This window comes from Rhamphochromis longiceps, linkage group LG23, assembly GCF_057381845.1.
Source record: "Rhamphochromis longiceps isolate RC_006_pf linkage group LG23, R_longiceps_female_GT1.1, whole genome shotgun sequence".
Lineage (NCBI taxonomy): Eukaryota > Metazoa > Chordata > Actinopteri > Cichliformes > Cichlidae > Rhamphochromis > Rhamphochromis longiceps.
The window spans coordinates 10148579-10163575 of record NC_140578.1 but is presented as its reverse complement, the minus strand read 5'-3'; the positions used below and the strand labels follow the sequence as shown (position 1 = coordinate 10163575).

At 44.4% G+C, this 14997-nt stretch overlaps 2 protein-coding genes across 11 annotated transcripts in view; one reads left to right on the top strand and one right to left on the bottom strand.

Annotated features, from left to right (window-relative positions):
• patj (PATJ crumbs cell polarity complex component) overlaps window positions 1-8062 on the top strand; it is a 92093-nt gene extending 84031 nt beyond the window's left edge. For all 9 annotated transcript variants that reach the window (XM_085398106.1, XM_085398104.1, XM_085398110.1 and 6 more), the window contains 11 exons: window positions 1951-2034; window positions 2412-2605; window positions 2819-2966; window positions 3666-3752; window positions 4311-4452; window positions 4538-4575; window positions 4918-5040; window positions 5303-5407; window positions 6211-6314; window positions 6396-6519; window positions 6602-8062. In XM_085398106.1, coding sequence (XP_085254232.1) covers window positions 1951-2034; window positions 2412-2605; window positions 2819-2966; window positions 3666-3752; window positions 4311-4452; window positions 4538-4575; window positions 4918-5040; window positions 5303-5407; window positions 6211-6314; window positions 6396-6519; window positions 6602-6748 — 1296 coding nt within the window. In that variant the 3' untranslated portion in view covers window positions 6749-8062. The remainder of the gene's footprint in view (window positions 1-1950; window positions 2035-2411; window positions 2606-2818; window positions 2967-3665; window positions 3753-4310; window positions 4453-4537; window positions 4576-4917; window positions 5041-5302; window positions 5408-6210; window positions 6315-6395; window positions 6520-6601) is intronic.
• Window positions 8063-11753: 3691 nt separating this feature from the next.
• Window positions 11754-14508, bottom strand: pdzk1ip1 (PDZK1 interacting protein 1). 2 transcript variants are annotated; one of them, XM_085398953.1, is made up of 5 exons: window positions 14382-14508; window positions 13192-13318; window positions 13028-13102; window positions 12850-12909; window positions 11754-12357 (listed from the first exon to the last, which is right to left on the bottom strand). In XM_085398953.1, exons 1-5 carry the CDS (start codon window positions 14446-14448, stop codon window positions 12288-12290), a joined length of 399 nt encoding a protein of 132 aa, XP_085255079.1. In that variant the 5' UTR covers window positions 14449-14508; the 3' UTR covers window positions 11754-12287. The 2 variants fall into 2 exon arrangements, with proteins under 2 accessions (XP_085255079.1, XP_085255078.1); XM_085398952.1 differs by having other exon boundaries at window positions 13028-13105; window positions 14382-14507.
• Window positions 14509-14997: the final 489 nt, after the last annotated feature.

Genomic DNA, 14997 nt, shown 5'->3' with positions numbered 1-14997 from the left:
CAGTGATGATCTAACAGCTGTTACTGTCCGTCCTTTTAAAGTTATTAAGGATCACAAATGCTGGAAACTCCTTAAAAAGTGTCAGATTTTTAATTATTGTTTTTGCCTTTATTTGATAGTAACAGTGTAGAGAGACAGGAAAGCAGGGAGAGAGAGGGAGGGGAAGACAGCAAAGGTCCGCGGGTCAGACTCCAACCCGGGCCCATGGCACGTGGTTGCCAGCTCATCCCACTGAGCTAAACTGGCACCAAACACGCTAGATGTTCCCGTGTGCAGCTAAATTGTTTCTCCGTTTAAATAAGGTTTTTACAGAAAATAACCGGCTGACTGACAGGCAATCAGGAAAGAGTGCTGGACACACCGTTCTGTGACAGAAAGCCTGACGTTCACACTTTACCTGTAGAATCTGTGTTTAGTATTTGGTGTGAGACAGACTTGAGTGAGAGTCTCACACTCTCCTCAGCATCGAGGACGGTGCTGAGAATGCTCAGCCTTTTTCGATAATCGATTTTCTGATTAAAATCGATTTCGGCTTGAATAAAGTCATATCGATTCATTAAATCCCAAATCAATTTTTAAATATAAATGTATTTTGCCAGAAATGCCAGAATCTAAGGTTAAACCTCACAAAATTATTTCAACAACCACCAAACAGCTAAAGCAGTAAATGAGAGCAGGATTCCACAAAAAGACGTAAACGCAAAGTGCGGACCCGATGCATCATAATCAGTGAAATGTCGTCTTTCTCACCCGATGGCACGTACCCAGACGTGTACGTACAGGTGGAGCTGAAAGCCGACAGCTCACAGATTCTGAAGCTGCAGGTTTAGTCACTCTCCAATGAAAGTTGACTGAACCAGCAGCAAAAGAAGATCCAAACTACGCTTCACATTTCGCTTCACATAAACATCGACATGAATTCCCTCTTAGTTTTGCTATTTTGCTTCCACCACGATAAAATCACACTTCCTGCACAGCTCTTTCTCTCTCTGTCAGTGTACTTCAAGAACAGTTTCCCATCTCAAATCTCTGTTTTCTGAATTATTTGCTTGGTTAACCCTAGAACACTATCGCTGGGTGATTTTCACCCGAGCAAATACATTTACATTTTGGAGCATTATTTTAGGGTCACCCCATGACACTTTTTTTCATTTTGTTAGACATGGCACAGTTGAAAGTAAAAGCAGACCACTCTGATTTGTCATGTGTTGTCATATTTTGATATATTTTGATGACAAGTACGTTTTGTTGGTCATATTATATCACGTAAAAATCACCCGGTATTAGTGATTGTGTTTATTTATAGTTTATTTATAGCAATAGTGTTCTAGGGTTAATACCCACCAGTCATAAATGATCAGAATTATAACATTTCTATAAATGACAAACTGGAGGACTATGATCAAATCTGGAGGTCACTCACTGAGTATTTGGAAACTATGGACAAACAAGAAACTACTATGTGGGCTTTACCCTAGGTTATAACAAAGTGATAGCACTCTGGGATCAGGGAAGGGTGTGGGGAGGGAGATTTTTTTTTTGTTGTTGTTGTTGTTTGGCTTTTTCTACCGTCTTGGTTGTCTGTTTCATTTTTTGTTGTTGTTGTTTTCCCCCTTTCTTGGTGATAAAAATATAAAAATTAAGCAATGAGAGCCCATGGGGCATTTTTGTAATCGTTACTTGTGCTTCACTGTAAAAATATTTGAAGAGAGAGAGAGAGAGAGATTATAATATTTCTAAATGTCGGAGTCAAAATTGAATCGAATCGGATCAGGACCTTGTGAATTGGAATCAAATCAATTCTAGAAATCAGTGACGATACCCATCCTTACTGTTTAACATGAAGCCAGGACAGCGTTCCACTCTGATGATGAAGATCAGTCTTCTTCATCTTCAGTTCATGAACAGACTCTAGCCAGGCCTCACCCTCTCTTCTTGTTTCTCCACTAGGATGCCATCATGATCCACGAGGTGTACGAAGAAGGAGCTGCAGCCAGAGATGGGCGTCTGTGGGCCGGAGACCAGATACTGGAGGTATTCACAGACACAGCACCACCCACGGGAGGAGGCGCCCATCTACCTGTCATTACATCATTAACAGGATGTATATGAGCCATAACGTTAGCTGGCGAATGTAGTTACTGCTCACAGTAGGAGGTCCGACCTTCTGCAGAGTCGTCAAAAACTCAGTTGGATCAAAAAGATATTTAGATTTGAAAGTTGAATCTAATGTTGTCTGCTCAGAAACTAACCTGCTTCAGCTCCCCCTGCTCAAACACAGCTCATACATCCACCGTCTGTGTGTGTGTGTGTGTGTGTGTGTGTGTGTGTGTGTGTGTGTGTGTGTGTGTGTGTGTGTGTGTGTGTGTGTGTGTGTGTGTGTGTGTGTGTGTGTGTGTGTGTGTGTGTAGGTGAATGAAGTGGATCTCCGCGGGGCGTCCCACGAGGAGGCGATCGCCGCCCTGCGTCAGACACCGGCTAAGGTCCGTCTGACAGTCCTGAGGGACGAGGCTCAGTACAGAGATGAGGAGAACCTGGACGTCTTTAAGGTGGAGCTGCAGAAGAAGAGCGGCAGAGGGCTGGGGCTCAGCATCGTCGGGAAGAGGTCCGCATTAAAAAAAAAAAAAAAAACCTGTCAGGAAAATTAAGGAAGTCATGAGATCTGATTTTAGGAGGATTACGTCTCATTTTTGATTATAACGACAGGAAAACATCAGAGTTAAATCTGTTTCTGCTTAAAGTTTGTCTTGGAACGTTTTTTTGATTACAGATGAGAAAATGTCGTCTGTCTGTCTGTCTGTCTGTCTGTCCGTCCCAGGAGTGGCAGCGGTGTGTTTATCTCAGAGGTGGTCAGAGGGGGCGCCGCTGAGCTGGACGGCCGGCTGATGCAGGGAGATCAGATTCTGTCAGTGAATGGTGATGACGCGAGACATGCTTCCCAGGAAGCTGTGGCTGCCATCCTGAAGGTGCTGAACAGTACTGTGAGCGTTTACTGCAGTAACACTGATCTGTAGAAGTACTGATACTACATTTAATCAGAAGCACATGCTGAGGCGGAGCTTTTTATTTCACGCACTAACAGATCATTTTCATTGGTCGGTCACTAGAAGTGAGAGATTTCTGTGTTTCACTGACAGACCTAAAAAAAATCAGTTTACTGGATTCAGATTGTTCCACAAACACTAAAGAGGCGGTGCATGAACGTGTTTCTTCACGTAGAAAAAGTAAAATTTCGAGGACACAAAGAGTGCACGAGGAATTCAGGGAACATGTTCCAGCACTTTCTCTTCCAACACTGCTGCTCGGTCTTTACCACGCTACCTGAATCCAACTCTGAAAGCAGACTTTTTATTGTGTGCTTCTGCTGCTGAAATCATTTCAGAGTTAACACAGAGCTGCAGGAATGCGTTAGCATCCCTCACTTCCTGTTTCCCCGCATGGATGTGGATGTTTCACTTATTTGCAGCCCTGTAACACAACAGTAAATTCCTTCCACTGTTAAAGCTTTCCACGACTTCGCTCAAAGTCAGCGTCACACTTTTTTTGAGATGATCTCAAATTGATGCAAACTTCAGCGCTAGTTTACCATAAAAGTCTTTACTGCAGCTCTGAGGTGGTCTGGTTTAACGTGTGTGTGTGTTTGTGTGTGTGTGTCCATCCTGCAGTGTGCTCGGGGTCCTGTCCTGTTGGAGCTCGGCCGACTCAAAGCTGCCTCCTGGATCACATCCAGACGTAACTCACATGGGAGCCAGGTGTGAGAGAGTTCAGATTTATGATGGTCCCTAACACTGTAAGATAAGCAATACTACAAGCCCAAAGATACAAAATCCCAACAATCAGATCGCCATGAGCAAGATCTTGGTGGTAGTGGGAAGGAAAAACTCCCTTTTAACAGGAAGAAACCTCCAGCAGAACCAGGCTCGGGGAGGGGCGACCGTCAGTAGGGAAAGAGGAGAGAAGAAGAGCACAGAGAGACGGGTTCATTAAATCAGAGTTTAGCCCTTTCTGTTTTTTTGTTTGTGCTTATGTTAGTCAGGACACCTGAGCAGGGATTCAAACCAGCAGGCTTGGATGGCTCACCAGCTTTTCCTTCTGCTCCTCTCACCCACAATGACCCACCCCGGGTCTGAGTTCATTCTGGAACAGAGCGCCAGGATTGTCCTGATCTCAGCTTTAACAAAATAAACCTGCTTCCTGTGTAAACTGTAAAGCGATGATGGACATGCCTCCTCACCTGGGAGCACCTGAACTAGATTTTCTTTCTCTGACATGGCGAGCAGCGTGAGCTGATATGACACTTCCTGTTTCAGATGAGTCACGCCAGCACAAACAGCTCAGGCGTTCCAGCTCCGTCCCTCACACAGTCACCTGAGCCATCTGACCCCCCAACTTCAAGCCTGCCCCTCAATAACAACGCCGAGCCCACTGGTGAAATCACTTCCTCCACCTCAGGTAGACACATGTGATTGGTCAGAGTGATGCAAATGTGTTGATTACAGAGAGAGCACTGATCGCGTTTTCTCTGCTGTGTGTGCAGGGCTCGACGAAGGCATCCGAACAGTGGAGATCACCAGGGTAATGACCTCACATGCACATACAAACACACTGTAGGTCACCTGACTTTTCACACGTGTGGGACTAATAAAGGTTATCTTATCTTATCTTATCTTATCTGACCTCTGATCCCTGGATTGCTGTAAAATAAAAACTCACATAAATAGTGCAGACCAGATGTCACTGTCACCGCACAGTGAGAAGGTCTGCGTCCACCTTTTATTTTATATTTTTATTTCCATCAAACCACAAGAAAAAACAAAAACAGTGAGTCCTGGATAAGAAAGACCCGTAGCTGTGATTTCATGGTTAAAGCTAGATGTCATTCTGCTCTCCTTTTATTCTTCCACCCGTGTATCTCAGGGTCTCGGCGACTCCCTTGGGGTGAGTGTAGCAGGAGGGAAGGGCAGTCCTCTGGGTGACATCCCCATCTTCATCGCCATGATTCAGGCCAGCGGAGTTGCTGCTAAAACCCACCAGCTCAAGGTGACTGAGACCACGCCTTTTCCACCTGAAAGCTGCACCCACCAACCATGTGAAAAAAACAGGCTGAAACCAAACTTTAGTCTCACTGTAGCTGTGTGGGTGTGCAGGCGGGGAGCAGACTTCGTCACAGGGCCACGATGCCCCCCTAAAGCAAAAGTTGGATCAGTTCTAAGTATAAAGGCTTGGTTTAAGGGTAGGAGGAGGCTGGAGAGATGAGGCCGTCTCCAGGAAGTGATGGAAACGTGTCTCTCTGTGTTTTCAGGTGGGAGACAGGATCGTCAGTGTTAACGGGCAGTCTGTGGACGGCCTGTCTCACAGCGAGGTTGTGGCCATGCTGAAGAACAGCTACGGAAACATCAGCCTGCAGGTAAAACATGCCTGGCACACCTGTACACGGGGAGGACTGTGAGAATGCAGGTGGTGAGCAATACTCCAGCATGTGACCCACTATTACAGCAGATTTACTGGAAAACTGAGGCGGGCAACAGGGTCAGGCCAAGTAATGTCTGCAACTGTTGGGGGGGGGGTGCACTGGAGTCTGGACTACACACACTGTGCATTCTTCCTCTGATTGGAGGAGAAAGTAAAACAATAAAAAGAAGAACCACTGTGGAACGCCTTTTGGTTCAAAAACACTTGTGAGCACTTGTGACCCACAGTGAGCTTGTTAATGCCCCCTGAAGCCAGAGGGTGGAAGTTCATCCACTGCCTGATCTTTGCCCGACAAACCTAAGACGCAGCAATGAGCTGATAACACACAGAGAGATTTTACTCTCCGTGTGTTATCAGAAGTTTGTTTTATTTGTGAGCATCACAGGAAGAACATGGAAGCCCGGCTGAGACGTTCTGGATCACTCGATGGGAAAGTCTCTCTACAACACCAGAGCCTCCGGAGCTCATGATTAGCTTCTCGACAGCATCATCATTAATCAGTGTGTGTGCACCCAAATGACATGAAGTAAATACTGCCTGCGTTCCCCAGTGTTTGTGCTGCTTTGGGATTTGTTCATAAAACGCCCTTTTACTGTCACGTTCGTCACTCGGGGGATAAAAATGTTCAGTAAAGAGAGAGGTCTGTCACGTGTTTACATTCAGAGCACACATGAACTATTCTGATTTCTCTTTGGGTGTGTGTGTGTGTGTGTGTGTTTGTGTGTGTGCGCTTCTCAGGTGGTGGCGGACACCAACATCAGCGCCATCGTCTCACAGGTGGAAAGTCTGACCAGCAGCTCCATTCCCTCGGACAACACTGACACACACACAGCAGAGCCTGAGTGAGTACACACACACACACTCAGGAGTAATGACAGGAAGTACTGATCTGACCCAGAGTCTCTCCTCCCCCTCCTCGTCAGCGGTCCACGGCCTCGCAGCATCAGCCTAGAAAAAGGTTCAGAGGGGCTCGGCTTCAGCATCGTCGGTGGCTTCGGCAGTCCGCACGGAGACCTGCCGATCTACGTGAAGACAGTCTTCAGCAAGGTCAGGACCCGTCTCTGTCTGATGATGTCACGTGCTGCGAGGCACTGGGAATGTAAACGTGCTGCGTGTCGGCTGATTTCAGGGCGCGGCAGCGGCGGACGGGCGTCTGAAACGAGGCGATCAGATCCTGGCGGTGAACGGAGAGAGTCTGCAGGGAGCGACGCACGAACAGGCCGTTGCCATCCTGAAAAAACAGAGAGGAACGGTCACGCTGGATGTCCTGTCATAACACACGTCTGCTCACACACCTGCACACACACACGGAGCTCCTGCTGCGACGCACACGCTCAGACTCCTGGACAACAACTCTGATAGTCACTCTGAACCCCAACACGCAAAAAATTGACAAAAGAAACGGTGTCAGACACACACGCGCGCGCGCGCACACTTCCTGTGCACGGGTTGGTGGGTTTTGGCCTTCTTTACATGTTAAACAGAGCTTCTCAACCTCTGGGTCAGGGCGCCACATTGGGTCTCAGCTGATGTGTTCGTGCTTGCTGTTTGGATCTAAAGTAAACTTCCCGCGCTGTAGTTTTCACGCTGTAATATTTAATCCTTAAACAGGCATGCCCACGCTTTCTAAAATACCACAAATCAAAGAGCTCCTAAACAGATAATAAAGTGTAGTTACCTTGCTCTTGTCCACCCTCTTGGACTGCAGTTGGTGGTCCTTCCAGATGCGCCTTCGGGAGCAGTAACTCATCTTTGAAGCGCTGCTGGTGAGTTATTTTGCATCTGCAGAATCAGCGGTCACAAACCTGCTCACAGAATAATGGCTGTGAGCAGCGTAGCAGCTCGATCCAAAATACCGCCAGATCAATGTTCTGCCCCCCCCTTTCATCTTTACTACAATAACGAGCAGGTCGGTCTGACACCACCCAGCTCAAGCTGTCCTCGACTGTGCAGCAACACGAGTGGCTCATTTGTTTCTCACTGGGTGCTGATTGACTGATTTTGAAGTTAAAGCATTTTTCCAGAACCGGGACGACCATCACCAAGGATGTGTAAGTGGAGTCTGCCCAAGGGTAGCTGAACCTGGTCAGCCTGCCTAGTTCGAGAGAATGAGAACGAGAAGGAATTAATTGATTGCTAATAAACTGATCTCGCACCACGTTGTTCTCAGGTAGAGATAAAAATGAGTCAGCTGATATCCTGTAGCATCAATTCTGTCCTGTAATCGTGGAACCGACCCAACCCAACTACAAAATCTGATGTCATAACCCAGAACCAGGTTGAGAAGCTCTGCTGTTATTTATCCTTTGATCGACACAACGCTCCGTACTGACGGAGGCATGGCCAAATCAGCCTGCACTAACTGATACTAACTGAGACACGGACTGATGGGAAACCTTTCACTAATGGAACCAGAGGAACAAAAAGGGAAAGATGTGGCTGATGTTAGCCTAGCATCTCTTCTGTGGTCCACTGTTAGCCGTGTAGTAGCCGTTATTGTAAAAGTGAAGACCGATGTGGAGCGTAACGCCGCTGACTGTCAGCTTCCCTTTTTTTTTTTTTTTTTTTTTTTTTTTTCTGCCATCACAACCAGCCAAACATGAAAGAAACAGCTGCTCTGCTAGCCTTTAGTTTCATCCTCATATTGGCTCTATACCTGTGATTTTCCACTCCAAACCTTTTTTTTCATTTTTAAGAACTTTCATTTGGGTCTAAAAGCACCTTTTCACCGCAGGAACTCAAACAATGCACAATCTGGAGCAAACATTTACAAGAGCAGGCTCCAGTGGTCCTTTCAGACTTTAACCAATCAGCATGCAAGGAAGCCGAGCCAGAAAGCACAATGTTTCCCTAAACCTAATCAAACTGTAGCTGGACATATATTTTAAAATAACTAACTGTAAACACCAAGTCTGAAAATAATTCCACTTCCTGTTTGATGGTTTCATCCACGACAACCTGCAACTCATGTTGCTATGTTTGGACTGCAACATAAACAACACATAGTTATGTGACTGGCCAGTTCAAATATTTGAGCTTCATTAATAAGATCTTTAAAGAACTTCACTTTTAGTTTTATAGCTTAAAGGTGTGCAACAGACAGATGGGAAACTCTAAGGGGGTGGGGGTGTCTCCTGGCAGTTAGACCCTGGTTCCTGCTGTGGAAAAGGTTCGTGTTTAGATCTGAAAATTACAGTCATCGTTGGGTTTTAATTACTGTTTTGTTATTTTGTCAAGTATTGAGCAAGAAAAGTGGCCAAAAACCTCCTTATGAAAAAATATAAACCTGTAAGAGCTGAAATCTGTAAACTTGTTTCCACATAAATCGTAGAAGATGGGAAGAGACTAATAACACAAAGTTTGTCTAGAAATGAGGAAACTGTTTCTTGCCAACATCGCCATCTAATAGAAAATGTTGTGTCCTAAAAACCTGCAAACTGTTCACTCAAAATCTGGAAAATGAAAACAGTGGGCGTGAAGCTCATTTAAAATATCCCTTCATAACAGAGGTATATTTATTTTTGATTCCTTTTTATTTATTAGAGTGCTTCCACTGTATTTCTGTTGTTTAGCCAAACATGTTAAACGGTGCCATCATTTGATACCATCATATATCCTCTGTTTCCACGTACGCTAACTGCTGAACAGAGCACACACAAGCATACCGATGTGAAACTCCCGCTATCTTCCACTGAGTTCATGCAACACTTTATAGAACATGTAAACATGTCTGTCTCCATGGAGACTCTCAGGACTTGGTGGGTATGGAGACTCCTGTCGCCCCTGGCAACAGATACAGTGTCTTCCACATTGTAGTTGAAGGAGACGTGAATAAAAGCATCGGGCTGACATTCAGTGAAATCCTTGCGTTCTCCGTCATGTTCTTTTCTTTGCTGCGGTCAGTCATAGCCGCAATCTGCTACTGATCTCTGCAGTCATGAGGAGGTGTCAACTAGCGACCACAAGCAACCTCCTGCAACCGGTGGTTACCGTGGCGTTCCTGACCGGTCTTTAGGCCTTGCGTTCTGAACCCTCTCACCTCTGAGTATAAGCAAAGAATATCGGCTGTTTTCACTCAGGTGTGCATAAAAGTCCACACTGAGCAGCTTTTTTTCTGGTTTCTTCTCCATGAGGAGTCTGTCCTGTGTTACCAGCTCTGTAAAACAGCAGAAGCTAACTTGAGAAAGTGTGGAAACTGGACAAGAGCTTTCCCCAGAGCTGCCACAGGCCTTCAAATTCAGGTCTGCTGGTGGCAGATAACTGCAGCTATCTGCAAGTTGCAAATTTGCAAATTGCAACCAATAAACTTCTAATATTAATTCTCATCCAGAATCCAGATCTTCTCATTCAACAAATATGAGTAGAGCTCTCAGTTTAATCCCTTTCATTAAATACCCAGTATTTATGAGCAGCTGTCCTGAAGTGCTAAGAAACTCAGTTTGTTTTAGACTGAGAACACGACGATCCAACTGAATGTCAGCATTTTGCTTTGAATGGTTTCCTACTGTGCAGGTAGCTGTTTGTGGCTGCGCATCTTCGTCTGACTCAAGTGTTTAGCAGCAGCTGAGCACCGGCCTCAGCAGCATCCTGTACTTTATACATATCAATCAAATGCAAAATACTTTATGTTCAACTTTTACTTTGTCATAATTATTGTCTTAATTTTTTGGTACTTCATATGCAAATGCCAGAGTAGATGAAATCTAATTTATTTTTGATCTTGTTGAGAATTAACAATGTATTTTTGTTGCTGTTGTATTGTTATGAGCACTAATATGTCCGAATATCAGAAATCAGAGTGGAAACCTGCAGCTTTGGTCTGCTAGCGCTTCCTTGTTATTCTGCATCATTTCTTAATCATGTTCTCAGAAGTTGTTGAGAAAATTTGTTTGATTTCAAATAAATAACAGATAATAGATCCAAACTGACTTTGAAGGACTGTTTTACTGTATGATTCTCAGTTCAAAATGATCTGTAGCCAATCAGAAGAAAGCGTTGTTTTTTGTTTTTTACTGCTGGCAGGTCAGCAGTCGAGATTTATTTCATGAAGCTGAAATATTGGTAATGACTCAGAGAACAACCAGAAGTTTGAAACCGAATGAGGTTTGTACTAGTATGTACAATATACTTGTTTTTCATTAGCTGTTCACTAGCCATTCAAATCAAATCAAATCACTTTTATTGTCACATCACATGTGCAGGTACATTGGTACAGCACATGTGAGTGAAATTCTTGTGTGCGAGCTTCACAAGCAACAGAGTTGTGCAAAATACAATAATGTAAACAAGCAAAATACAAGAATGGCTACATCTGAAACTAATAAATATATGTACAATATATAATAGTATATGCATTTCTGGACGTGTATACTAAATATTTTTCTACGTGTGTGTGTGTGTGTGTGTGTGTGTGTGTGTGTGTGTGTGTGTGTACACATATTTTACAAATTAAATAGAGTAAACAATAAATAAAATATATAAAAATATACAGAGTTGAGACATGTGCAAAACAGTGGCATTACTGTACAGTATGGAGTGCATAATGTTAAAGTTCCAGTAGTGAAGCTGAGGTGTCTATGACGTGTTCAGCAGTCTGATGGCCTGGTGGAAGAAGCTGTCTCTCAGTCTGCTGGTACGGGACCGGATGCTGCAGAACCTCCTTCCTGATGGAAGTAGTCTGAACAGTTTATGGCTGGGGTGACTGGAGTCCTTGATGATCCTCCCCGCTTTCCTCAGGCACCGCTTCCTGTAGATGTCTTGGAGGGAGGGAAGCTCACCTCCAATTATCCGTTCAGAGCACCGCACTACTCGCTGGAGTAGTGAGTTACTGAGTCTACTCAGTACAATTCATTTTATCTCAGGCTAGTTTTTTCAGGCTGGTTTTGCTCATTTCAGTTTACCTTTTGGTTTTTGAATTGTTTCGTTTTCAAAGCCACTTTCAGTAACTGGGGATCAGGTGCCTGGTCCACATTGGACCTGGCCAGGCCCAAATGTGGTGGCACATGGCAGTTGGGCCATAGTCCCATCACTTAAGGACTGACCACCAGTCTGTTACCAGTGAGGTAACAGTCTGCTGTGGTGAAGAGAGAGCTGAGCTGGGAAGCATCAATTTACCAGTCAATCGATCTTCATAATCTTATCTATGGTCATGAGTTCAAAGTAGTGACAAAATTAAATTAGATCACAGAAATTACCAGCAGAAATATGGAAGTATTTGTTTGAACACAACACAATACACAACATTTTTACAGGAATCCTCAGTGTCATTAAAGAAAACACCACACCCTCAGCATCAGGCTGTACAAATCTTTATTTCTGCTGTGACGTTTTAATATGGTGACTGACTCACTGCTGCCTCTGCTGGACATTAGAGGAACTGCATGTGACTTTTATTAATTTCATTCAACCCCCCACCACCAAAGCCGGATTCTGCTGTTGTTAGTCTCTTCAGTGTTTACTGTCATGTTGAATGATTAATCAGAGACCCGACACAGCAGTTTGTTAGAAAACATAACTTATTAATGAGCACAGAGTCAGCACAGTCGATGAACCTTTAACAAACACAGCAGCTGATGCGTTACTCTGAGTACAGATCATTGATATTAATTCCACACATTCAATTATTCACAATCAGGAGGAAAAATAAAGCCAATCATACAGTAAGTGTAAATAAATTCCTTCGCCCTGGTGAACTCCGCACACCTTAAAACAGACACGCGCACAACAAAACAAATAATTACACTTTGCACGAAAAAAGAATTTTGTGTCTCTGCAGACTCCATGTTGAGACAGCCAATAGACTCTCTGCAGGGCAGTCACATGGAGGTTGTCTTGCCATTGATGTCGGCTGCCAGGTTGTTGAAGGCGTTTGGTGCATCTTTGCTCCTGATGGACAAACGACAGATTCAGTGAAGAGTGCATCTAAAGCTTCTCAGAGTTTATTAGCAGTAGCTGTGAATGTGGTTGGACTCCAGCATTAGGATACCTGAGCTGGGAACTATTGTTTTTACTCAGTTACTCATATTTGATAGTAATGTACCTCAATTTGGAAGAACGATTTGTGCCTTCACCATGCGACTTTTTATTTTCATCTTTCTGACCACGGCACGGAGTGAGGACTTGGCAGGCTGTGGTATAAAGCACTGTGAAGGAATCACAGGAGCTGGAGGTGTGCTGGAGGCGAGTGAGGGTGAGTGGAGGTGTGCTGGAAGTGTACTGGAGGCGTGTTTCTGGTTTTTGTGTTGAAGTTAACCACAGAGGGCGCTGATGGTGACTCTGACGCTCTGTGACTGTGTGGCTGTGTTTGAGCACTGAGTGTGTTTAAGGGAAGAAGCTTCGGCCCTCAGGTTGTTTTGATGGAGGTTTTTGTGTTTCTACCTGAAGGCGTCCAGATTAGTCTCGTAGGTGTTTTCGTTCCCTGACTCGGTGCTCTTCCTCCTGGTGCAGAACAAAAACGAGAAGTAGAATAAACGGTCGTGTTCACAATCAGAGTTTTATGTCTCAAGGATCTTTGGTGTTACAGAAGCGTCTTCAGCGTTTCCTGTCTTGTTCCTACCTGATGGAGCTGAGGCGCATATCATACAGGTTGCTGCTGATAATGTCACGTTCTCTCACATCTTCAATGCTTGTCCTGCTGCGCAGACACAGAAAAATCACAGAATGTAACGTTTCTGCACTGAAACATTCAAACGGTCCTTCGGCGGTATTTGGCCAACTGACCTGCTGGGGTTTTCACACCACGCCTTCTTCGCCAGGATGACGACAAAGGCGAGGAACAGGAAGCCGCAGACGGCAATGATGCCGGTCAGCCACTGAGGCAGTGCCCGCTCGTTGGTGTTAGTGGGCTCTGCAAAGCAAACGCACAGAGGGGTCAAAGGTCAGAGAAAAGATGAAGCTCTGATGGTTTTGAACTTTTCCAGCACAGAAAATATCGTGTCGACTTCCAGGCGCGAGCTAAACCTTCGCCTACAATCCTCACTTTTTCAAACTGGTTCCGCTTCACTGTCATTAGAGTGAATTAAAAGCACTTTTTTTAATCCACGAAACGTTGTTATTTAAGCCAGACTTTTAGTAGATTTGTCAGAAGTGTAAATAAACCTGTCATTTCTTCCACAGGCACAGATCTCAGTCCAACAGAGCACCTTTGGGATTTGGTGAAACGGGAGATTCTTACCATGGATACAGCAGCTGTGCAACAATGTCATGATGATGTCACATCAACATGTACCAAAGTCTCTGAGGATTGCTTCCAGCAGCTTGTTGAATCTACTAATGAGGCGTACCTAATAAAGTGTCCGATGAGCTTGTATACTCTGGGTACGTGAAGTGATTATTTAATGGTGTGATTGGTGAAGCTGTCAGATAATTAACACTGTTAAGCTTTTATAGCTTGACCCTTACACAGTCATTAACAGCTGATATGTCCTTGTTTGTTTCCTAGTTTGTGTCCTTGGTTGTTTCCTTGTTTGTTATCAGTTTTTAAACATGATATTAGCAGAACATTCAAAAATCGGCTTTGTGTTGGATGATATTGCGATCGGGGTAGATTGGAGATTAATTTAAAGCTTTGAATGAAGCACAGCGACAAACACACACACGATATTAATAAAACATCAGACCTTTGAGTTTATGGTGTGAGAATTCATTTTATAACCATAAAAGCTGCATCCTTATCTTTCTTTATCTTCATCAACATTTCCTTTTAAACTCACTAAAATTAAGCTGATAATAGCTAAATAGACGTGCAGGTTCACAACAAACCAGCGTTTCTGTTCAACATGCGACCAATCAGGAAAGCTTCTAATGTGAATCACTGATGAACTGAGTGTTTCAGGGAAAACGAGATATTCCCAACAGCAAATGGGAATTCTTCAGTTTTCTGACAACACATTTTTAGAGAAGGTTCGTACCTGTCTGAGCAGTGACCGTTCCGACGGCGAGCAGTAAACAGGAAGTCAGTGCGTAGAGCGTCCCCATGGCTGAGTCTGTGAGGAAAACCGGAGCTGCTGCAGTCGAGTTAAAGACAGAGTGAGGACAAGGCTCTGGGAGCAGCAGCTCCCTGCAGGCCTGTCAATGTTTAACCCTCAACACAGACAAGCTTTTATGAAGACAGCCCATCACCTGTCTTCAACGTCATGCTGGAACAATCCACGGCCTTCATTCATAGGTGATTAATAAACAGGAACCAGCAGTTTAACTTTGACCCGAGGGAGCGTAGTGTCTCATTCACAGCCACGCGTTCATATTTCAGCCTCTAAAACAGTAACACATTGACTGCTTACTCCAAACAGCACGCTCATAATAACATTATTACAAGTTCATGAAGCAAAAATCACCTTGAGAAACTTCAAACTGCTCTAAATATTCATTGTTTTACAGTCACATAACCTGCTGCTGACTGAGCAGTCAAAGTACAAACAGCACACCAGTCAAGGCCCCTCGGCAGGCTTCCAAAAGTTAACCAATCGGTAGAAAGTGGACTTCTAGAAAGGAGGACCCTAAAGTGATGGGAGCGGCCTGTATCAG

Excerpts from the sequence above, each read along its gene's own strand:
- pdzk1ip1 (XM_085398952.1), bottom strand. The coding sequence starts at position 14,448 with ATGGGGACGCTCTACGCACTGACTTCCTGTTTACTGCTCGCCGTCGGA. Across the intron at positions 13,106-13,191 it reads TGGTGTGAAAACCCCAGCAG|CAGGACAAGCATTGAAGATG; the intron begins GTCAGTTGGCCA and ends GTGTCTGCGCAG. Across the intron at positions 12,358-12,849 it reads ACTAATCTGGACGCCTTCAG|GAGCAAAGATGCACCAAACG; the intron begins GTAGAAACACAA and ends TTTGTCCATCAG.